This window comes from Dipodomys merriami, unplaced genomic scaffold (assembly GCF_024711535.1).
Source record: "Dipodomys merriami isolate MVZ:Mamm:240054 unplaced genomic scaffold, mDipMer1.0.p SCAF_3, whole genome shotgun sequence".
NCBI classification, from domain to species: Eukaryota; Metazoa; Chordata; class Mammalia; order Rodentia; family Heteromyidae; genus Dipodomys; species Dipodomys merriami.
In genome coordinates this window covers 86343801-86353693 of record NW_027204492.1, presented here as the reverse complement: position 1 = coordinate 86353693, position 9893 = coordinate 86343801, and the positions used below count along the sequence as shown (strand labels likewise).

The 9893-nt window shown below is 39.3% G+C and overlaps 1 protein-coding gene across 1 annotated transcript in view; it reads left to right on the top strand.

Annotated features, from left to right (window-relative positions):
* Positions 1 to 1131: 1131 nt before the first annotated feature.
* Positions 1132 to 9893, top strand: part of Jade3 (jade family PHD finger 3) — a 61988-nt gene continuing 53226 nt past the window's right edge. Inside the window, exons 1-3 of the mRNA XM_070040571.1 lie at positions 1132 to 1224; positions 8842 to 8898; positions 9627 to 9712. Coding sequence (XP_069896672.1) covers positions 1149 to 1224; positions 8842 to 8898; positions 9627 to 9712 — 219 coding nt within the window. The 5' untranslated portion in view covers positions 1132 to 1148. The remainder of the gene's footprint in view (positions 1225 to 8841; positions 8899 to 9626; positions 9713 to 9893) is intronic.

Sequence of the window (9893 nt, the reverse complement as noted above, 5' to 3'; positions counted from 1 at the left end):
TATTTGCAGTGTGCAAATAGAACATCGAAACATGGTGCTCAGATCTTAGCAAGAAATTTGAGACATAGGTAGAGAGACCTAATACCACACTGGGGACCCACAGGCCAATTACTTTGGGTCTGATAAGTGGAATACAACTCCTAAAGGAAGCTAGGTGTTATGAAGCAGAGAAAAATGTATTTATGAAAGCCTTCATACATTTCTTTGTTTATTATAACTCCTCCAAAGTTCGTATGAATTAAAGTTCTCTAAGGTATATGAAGGCTTTGGAGGAAAAGAAGCTTGTCTTTGCTTATTTTTGAGCAAATATCCTAAAATATCAGATTAAATCATATGAAATTTCTGATACTCAAAAATTTTGACCCATGATAATGATGATTTCATATAGGTGAACCTAATATGAGCTCATTTCACCACACAATTTTTTTTCTTGCTGGTCTTGGAGCTTGAACTCACAGCCTGGTGTTTCCACTTGATTTTTTGCACTCAGGGATTGGACCCACTGTACCACTTGAGCCATATCTCTACTTTTACTGCTTAATTGGATATAAAGAATGTTGCAAATTATCGGCCTGGGCAGCTTTGAAACTCTATAGAGCTCAGCTTCCTGAGTAGCTAGGATGATAGACATGAGTACTTAGCTCATGATATTCTGCTACACAAATGTTTTGAAAATATTGTCAGCTTATTACATTGGACTTAGCTTCATCAGAAGTGGGAAGCGCTCATAAATACTTAAGTGCTCATAAATTCTTAGAGTTTTGTTTTTTTTTTTTTTTGACGGTCGTGGGGCTTGAACTCTGGGCCTGGGTGCTGTCCCTCAGCTCTTCAGCTCAAGGCGAGCACTCTACCACTTGAGCTACAGCGCCACTTCCGGTTTTCTGGTGGTTTATTGGAGATAGGAGTCTCACGGTCTTTCCTGCCCGGGCTGGCTTTGAACCACGATCCTCAGATCTCAGCCTCCTGAGTAGCTAGGATTACATGCGTGAGCCACCAGCGCCCGGCTCTTAGAGTTTTTTTTTAAGCTCAAGTCTTAAGTAGCCCAAGCTGTCCTGGAACCAACTGCCAAGTGTTGGGATTACAAGTATATATTCTAAAATTTTTATTCCTTACAATAATATGTAACATATTTTCCTGTTATCAAAATAATGTTTGTTTTTAATGTAGATATTCTTGGGAGAATAATTCCAAAGAAATCCAGAACCCCAAGGCCTTCTCTCAAAGGTACAATGGCACTGTAATCCATAGTCTAGGTAGAATGGAATAGCTGAGAATTGTTAGTTAATATCTAGGTTGCTACCTATGTCCTTTGTAGGCAATCATTAGGCACAACTGTAAAACAATTTCTTTTTTTTGGGGGGGGGTCCGGTCGTGGGGCCTGAACTCTGGGCCTGGGCACTGTCCCTCAGCTCTTCAGCTCAAGGCTAGCGCTCTACCACTTGAGCCACAGCGCCACTTCCGGCTTTTTTCTTTTTGCTTATGTGGTGCTGAGGAATCGAACCCAGGGCCTTAGGCATGCAAGCCAAGCACTCTACCACTGAGCCACCTTCCCAGCCCCTGTAAAACAATTTCTTAACCTTATCTTTTAACATCCTTATTGGAAGCTTGCTATTATTCTCTTACTTAAAGTACATGTAGAATTCCTTGGAGAATTACTTCAAACTTACTTTATTATAAACCATCAGTTTTGAAACCTTCAAACACACAGAAGAATAGAGAGAATAATTTTTAAATAACTTCAAAGTTTAATAAGATTTTTCAAGAAGATAAGGAACATCCAGCACAAAAAATTGAAAATCTAGCCCATACCTGATCGAAACTCATATACTGGTTGGAGATTTATGATACTTATTTGTGGTTAAAAAGTTTGAATTAGGCCATGCGCCAGTGGCTCACACCTGTAATCCTTGCTTCTCAGGAGGCTGAGATCTGAGGGTTACGGTTTCCAACAAAACACTCAGAAAAACTGGAAGTGGCGCTGTGGCTCAAGTGGTAGAGCACTAGCCTTGAGCTGAACAGCTGAGGGACAGTGCACAGGCCCAGGGTTCAAGCCCTATGACGGACAGAGAAAAAAGTTTGAGTTAATCAGGTGCCAATGTCTCTTGCCTATAATAGTTACTCAAGAGACTGAGATCTGTGGATCCCCCTTAAAAGCCAACTGGGGCAGTAAGTGAAACTCTTATCTCCAATTAACTACCAAAAAGCTGGAAGTAGAGCTGTGGCTGCTTAAGAGGTAGAAATGCTAGCCTTTAGGACAAAAGCTCCTGGACAGTACCCCCATACCATGAGTTCAACCCCCAGGATAAACACAAAAAGAAAAATAGTTGAAGTTAGTGATGTTGCTATACACAGGCCACTCTGACAGAACATTGATGTTGAGATTATCAAAGTCTGAGCCAGACAAAAGAGACCTACAAACTTGAGTTTATTTTTAATATAATTTTCTCAAGGTGTGGTACAGAGGGATTACCATTTCATGTCAGTTAAGGTGGACATTTCTTTTTTGGGCAATGTCACACCTCCTTTACTTTCCCCCAGTTCATTAATAGGTTTCAAAAATAAGAAGCCTAGGCTGGGATGTAGCTCAGTGGTAAAGTGCTTGCCTAGCAAAGTGCAATGTCCTGGGTTCGATCTCCAGTACCAAGAAAGAAAAGACAAAAAATTAATTTAAAAAAACACAAAATGAATTAGGAGTTTTCACACTGGAGCATACAGGGAAGTGGCGCTATGGCTCAAGCTGTAGAGCACTCGTCTTGAGCTGAAGAGCACAGGGACAGTGCCCAAGACCAGTCAAGCCCCATGACTGACAAAAAAAATGGAACCTAACAATGTCACACTGGAGCATACGGGACTCTAGACACTCATACAGTGAGACTAATGGAAAATATTCTTAGGAGATGAAAGCAAAGTGCAATACTTATATGCATCTGATCATATAAAAATATTGAAATGAACTCCAGGAAACGGAAACAAGAGGGCTTTTTTTCTTTGTTGCTGTTGTTGTTTTTTTTTCCCCTGTTTATCTTTGGAAGGGTTAAGAAGAGAGCACAGAAATTGAGTGAACAAAAGGTGAACAAATGTGCACTAGACGCTATGTTGAAAATGAGCTATAGAACTTGTATGTAGTAGTGGGAGGATAAATCTGGGAGACAGTGAGGGAAGGGGTCATATTATCCAAAAAGAAATGTACTCATCACCTGTCTTATAATAACAATTTTAAAAATAAATAAGGAGCCTTTCAGAGTCACATAGTAAAATAGGGGTAAAATATTGTCATATTATTTATTTACTTTAAAATAGTTTATTAGAAGTTGAAAGCAGGTATAGAAAAACTGACAGTTCAATATCTGATAGGTGTGTATGGGTGACAATTATACCATCTTCTCTGTTTCTTGTATTTGAAGGTTTCAAAACTTTTTATTTAAGGAAGCTAGAAGTAGGGATTGTATGCACATACAAAGTGGATCTATAGAGGTTCATCATTGAGCATAAAACTGGGTGGAGAGTAGTTTTGGATAAAGAAGAAGTAGATGGACCTTGATTGTGGATGGCTTTGTTGGCCTTGCTGGGACATTAATAAACATTCCAGGAGCCCAGGGCAGCCATTAAAATCTCAATATGAAAGGAAGTATCCAATTTGTCTTTGAGGATGAGTCTCTAGCATTTGGCTGGGGGGTAAATTTGAAGGCAACAAGATCAGAGTCCTAAGATCAGAGTCCTAAAACTAGTTAGGAAGCTGCTGTTGCATTCTAGGTTTGAGAGTTTATACTAAACTTAAGAAAGTGTTGCCTGAGATAGAAAAGTAATGTTGATTTAGATTACTTAAGCAGTTAACTCAGATGATTGGTTGATTCTCTGTGGTGAGGTAATTAAGAGTCAAGGTACTTGTCTAGATTTTGTGACTAATACAGGGAGGTGCCAAATTGAGACCACTAAAAGGGAAGAAGAGCCAGGGGAGAAAAGATCATTGCCTTGGTGTTGCTCATCTTTCATGTTATGTTATATCCAGTTGGCAAGACTTCTTTCTTTTCTTCTTCCTTTAGGATACTCTTTCTTCCTTTTCAGTTTTCCCCTTCCTTCTTTTCTATTCTTTTCTTTGTCCTTCCTTGTTTGCTTTTTTTCCCTCCCAAATCTCATATTCTACAAAAAAATTCTAGACTGGGGTTGGGGGTTAGGGGGTGGGCCTTCTTCTGGGAGCCATGAGCACAAAGTAGGGCAATTCAAGGAAATTCTTTGATGGTTACAAGAAGAAAAGTTGGCTAGAGAGTAACATAGGAAACCTGAAAAAAAGCTTTTGGAAGGTAAGGAAGTTGTTTCAAGAGTGACAGTGAACATGTCAAAATAGCACACGGGTACTTATGGATGAGGACTAGGAAAAAAGCATAGCCTGGTTTTCAAGAATTCAAATGTGTGATGTAAGCCAGTTAAGGAGAGACAGACTAAAGAAGGGGAAACAGACTGAATGACTTTTAGTTTTCAAGTGAGGAAGTTGTATACTTGCTAGAGAAAAATGTACTTGAGTCAAGAAGTAATTTGAGGATACAGATGGAGATTTGAACTTAAAAATACAAACTATAAAGGCAGAATTCTGAAATGAAAAGGGAAATTTTTTTATTTGAAGCTGTTAAGACAGTGGAACAACTTGCTTTGTCATGCAGTGAGCTCCCTGTCAGTGGAGTAGTCAAGTGAAAACTAAATGTCTTCTGGGAAGTTTTAGCTCATGTTCAGTTCCCAGTGGTTTTTCCCAAAGTTGCTTTAAGCATTACAAACTAATGAGCTATTCAGTAGACCTTCTTTTTCTGGCAGATCTCCAGAGATTTTATTGAATCACTGAGCCAAATTGTTTGCCTTTGATCTTGAGGGATGGAATTATGCTTTAGATTCTTGGGTAAGAAAATATTGAGGGCTGGGAAGGTGGCTCAGTGGTAGAGAGCTTGCCTTTCATGCCTGAGGCCCTGGGTTTGATTCCTCAGCACCACATAAACAAAAAGAAAAAAGCCGGAAGTGGTGCTGTGGCTCAAGTGGTAGACGCTAGCCTTGAGCTGAAGAGCTGAGGGACAGTGCCCCAGGCCCAGAGTTCAGGCCCCATGACCGGACCCAAAAAAAAAAAAAAAGAAAGAAAATATTGAGACTTATGGGCAAGGTGGCTCACACCTGTAATCCTAGCTAGTCAGGAGGCTGAAAACAGAGGATCACAGTTCAAAGGCAGCCCAGGCAGGAAAGTTTGTGAGACTTATCTGCAATAAACTACCAGAAAACTGAAAGTGGAGCTAAAGCTCAAGTGGTGGAGTGCTAGCCTTGAGCTGAAGAGCTGAGGAATAGTTCAAGCCCTACGAGTGATTTTAAAAAAAAAGAAAAGAAAAGAAAATATTGAGACTCAGGGTCTAGAAAAGCTTCATCATGATCAATGGTCAGAGTATTCTGAGTTTACCAGGTGCTTTGGTCAAGGTAGTCACTTTCTACACCCAAATGTCTTTTGTTTCAAATTTTTTAGTTTTATGTCTGTCCATATTTTTGTAAAACAGTTACTTGAAATAGGCTAAATTACACTGAAAGGGCAGGAGAACTGCACAGAAAGGCAACAGTTGCTTTCTTTTTCTTGTATTGCATATTTCTACATGAATTTTTTTTTTTAGTTTACATAGAATTTTGTTTTTTTTTTCTAGGGTCAAGAGAAAGTAATTAGTTTCCATCCAAGTTCTCCAGTTTTCATATTAGATCCTGCTTTGGGTAGCATGTAAAACCATTCAAGGGTAACTTTTGCTGTTTTGTCTCAAATGACTTAGGTACTTATCAGTTTTCAAATCTGGCTTCTAGGATTACTGGAGCATGAACAACATAAATGACTGAACTCAACTAATTCTCAGAAAGCTACATATTACTCAGTACTTTCCAACTTTCTCATTCATCATTTGTTTTACAGAATCAGTGATGATTAAAGTAATATTCCTTGCAAAAGTATCTTGAATTCTGTTAGAAGTAAAATGGCTGAATCCAGTCATGGAAACTAGAAAATGCATGTACTGGAAAAACAATTTCCTATTTCTGAAGAAAAACTCAGACCATTAGATGTGATAAATACGTGATAAGTAAATATTTTTTTGAGAAAAATAGCTACAATACCATATTCATTTGCCTTTTTTTGCTGGTCCTGGAGCTTCAACACAAGACCTGGGCTCTGTTTCTGAGCCTCTCTGCTCAAGGCTAGCCAGGATGCCACCTCTGGCTTTTTCTGAGTAGTTTATTGGAGATAAGAGTTTCACACATGATCCTAAGATCTCAGCCTCCTAAGTAGCTAGGATTTCATGGCACGAGCCAACACCACCTAGCTCATTTTCCTTATTAAGAGCCCATAGATAGGGAGTCAACCTCCCAACTGATTCTAAGCCTGCAGGTTTGTTTCCTTGCTCTAAGAGTATAGAGTTAAGTATAGAAGTTGAGTCATTTCCTTTCTCAGATTAATAGTTTTCAAATGTGTTAGGAACCTAACTTAACTGTCCTTTTGTCATATGCTTTTTGGTCAGTCGTGGGTGTTGAACTCTGGGCTTGGGTGCTGTCCCTGCTTGTAACTATCTATTTGAGACAATTTTTTGAATTCTAATATGAGATTTTGAGATAGTAAATTTAGACAGTGTAAGAAGCAAACTTCCTGTTCCAGAGGATGCACTCAACACATCTTAGTCTATTGTGATTAAATGTAATGATATAAGGGTTTTAAAGAGTGAGGCCGGATGCCAGAGGCTCAAGCCTATAATCCTAACTACTCCAGAGGCTGATATCTGAAGATCACAGTTTGAGGACAGACAAGTCAGGAAGTTCATGAGACTCATATCTTCAAGTAATCACCAAAAAGTCAGGAGAGCTGTAGCTGTAGTGGTAGTTTCCTAGCCTTGAGCAAAAAAGATCAGGGACTGTGCCATAGGCCCTGAGTTCAAGACCAGCTTAGTCAGCAAAACCTAGTTGTTTTTAGTAGCTTACACCTGTATATAATCTGGGCTACTCAGAAGGCAGCAATCTTGGGATCAAGAGGTTCAAAGCCAGCCCAGGAAGGAAAATCCTTGACATTCCTATCTCCAATTAACCATCAAAAAGCCAGATGTAGAGCTGTAGCTCTAGTGGTACAATGCTAGCCTTGAGCAAAAATGCCCACAGCCCTGATGCCCTGAGTTAAAGGCCAGGACCAGCACAAAAGGTTCTTTTTTAAAAATCTGGATGCTGAGCATGGTAGTATATGTCTGTAATCACTATACTTAGGAGACAAAGAAAGTAAGAATGCAAGATGAGGCCAACATGGGGTACACAGCAAGATGGCATTTCAAAAATAATTAATCATTAATTAATCATTAAAAAGCCAAAAATGAAAGTGTGATTTAAATGTTAGAGCACTGAACAGAAAAGGCCAAGCAAGGTCTGAGTTCAAACCCCAGTACTAGAACAAAAAAAGTTTTGAGTATCTTGACAAAGAATTATCTGTTTAATAATAAAAGTGATTCCTAACATGCCAAACCTACATCAATGTGGTGGATTGAAACTCCTTTAAAGATAATTTTTTTAGTAAAAAATGATGCCAAGGCTGGGAATATGGCTTAGTGGTAGAGTGCTTGCCTACCATGCAAGAAGTCCTGGATTCAATTCCTCAGTACCACATGAACAGAAAAGGCCAGAATTAGTTCTGGGGCTCAAGTGGTAGAGTACTAGCCTTGAGCAAAAGAAGCTCTGGGACAGTGCCCAGGCCCTGAGCTCAAGCCCCAGAACTGACAAAAAATAAAAAGATGCCAAGCCTGTATACCTAGGAACTTAAATTTTGTATGTATATACTTATGCTAAAAACAGAATATAGGGCTGGGAAGGTGGCTCAGTGGTAGAGTGCTTGCCTTGCATGCCTGAGGCCCTGGGTTCGATTACTCAGCACCACATAAGCAAAAAGAAAAGAGCCAGAAGTGGCACTGTGGCTCAAGTGGTAGAGCGCTAGCCTTGAGCTGAAGAGCTAAGGGACAGTGCCCAGGCCCAGAGTTCAGGCCCCACAACTGGACCCCCCCCCCAAAAAAAAAGAAGAGTCTCATAGACTTTCCTGCCCTGGCTGGCTTCAAACCATGATCCTCAGATCTTAGCCTCCTGAGTAGCTAGAATTGCAGGCTTAATCCACTGGCACCTTGCTTGCCTTCATGCTCTTAAAGATGAGATGTGCTTCACTTATTCTTTCTTCAACCAGCCATTTTCTGCTGGTCATGGGGCTTGAACACAGGGCTGGGACCTGTCCCTGAGCCTCTATGTGCTCAAGCCTAGCACTCTACCACTTGAGCCACAATGCCACTTCTGGTTTTTTCTGAGTAATTTCTTGTTGAAAGTCTCACAGACTTTCCTGTCCTTGGCTGGCTTTGAACTGCAATCCTCAGATCTTAACCTCCTAAGTCACTAGGATTACAGGGGTGAGCCACCAGCACAGCTCAGCATAGGCTTTTGACAACCCTGCCTTTGTGACTACTTTTTCCTTTGTTGTTCCTCCCTTATTGGGTTCTCTGGCTACAGACCACCCCAGTGTCACCATTTTGTTTTGGTGAAGAGTGGACACATCTGAGGCTCAAGTCACAGTAAACCACTCATCCTTTATTGCTTCAGCTCTGTGTGCCTTCACCTAATCTTTGGCACACTTGGTAGTATAGGATTTGTTAGTATTTTTTTCCCATTACCCTAGGTCATTTGGGAATGTACTTATTAACAGAAATCATTCCTTTGTATAATTTTCTGGCTGCTATTTATGGGGGTCTCTGAGACAGTGTCAGCTGCCCTCTGGGACAAGTGTGTATTGATTATTTAATTCAGTTTTGTTCTCTTTCCTAGGATGCTCCACGATGAAGCGCAGTAAGCCTTCTAGCAGCAGTGAGAGTTCAGATGATTGTGAGTAGAACTGGCTGACAGCTGGGAACCTCTGCCCCTTAAGAATCTTGTCTTTTCCTTGAAGATGATCTATTTCATACTTCCTTCAACAGTTAAAAATGTTTCTGGGAAGAAATTGTCAGGGCCCTTTTTTTAAACTATAATTAGTAATAAATAGGTAAATTAGGTATAAGAATTGCTTTAGTATGACACGTAACAACCTGGTTTTTATTCTATTAGCTCAAACAATAAAAGCCAAATCTAGTAATGCTATGATAGAGCCTTTCTGGTAAGGAATACAAAATTGAGAACATAAACTGATTGTATCTAAGGTACTAGTAGTAATGTTTGATTAGTTAGTAATGTTTGATTATGGGTCAATTATTTGTAAAAAGTCTTAATACAAGCCTTCAAGGAAGTACTTAAGTTACACAGATAACTTGCTCCAGATTTTTAGTTTATCTAGCTGTTTCTGCAGATACTTTTTTCAAGATGGAATATGAATTGTGTTATTTCAAAGTATTGTGAGGTGCTATTATGACAAATGGTTCTTTTCAGGCTTGGCACTGTTTGAATCTTCTGTATTCTGGGAGATAACTTACAAATACCATTAGACTGCATATGAAACTGTCTTAATTTCTTTAGTAGAATAAGATCATGGTCTTACTTCTTCATAATTTTCTTAGGTGGCATTTAGTTACATTAGTAGGTATTACGTCTTGGCATTTTTTTCCAATTGTCTTTTGTAGGTCCTTCTACTTCATTTTTTCCTGGCAAACTATATAAGAGCAAAATCAAGTCAAAAACTGAAAAAGAACAAAAGAAACCTGCTGAGGTGAGATCAGTTATCTATTTTCAGACTAAAAAACATAGTAAGATATGTCCTGCCTACATAATTATAATACCCATAATCTGAAAATGTGCAAAGTAACATATATACCAATGGATTTGCCTTACATATTTTGAATCTGATTTTAGATGCATACACATTTAGAATTACTTTGTCTACTTGGCAA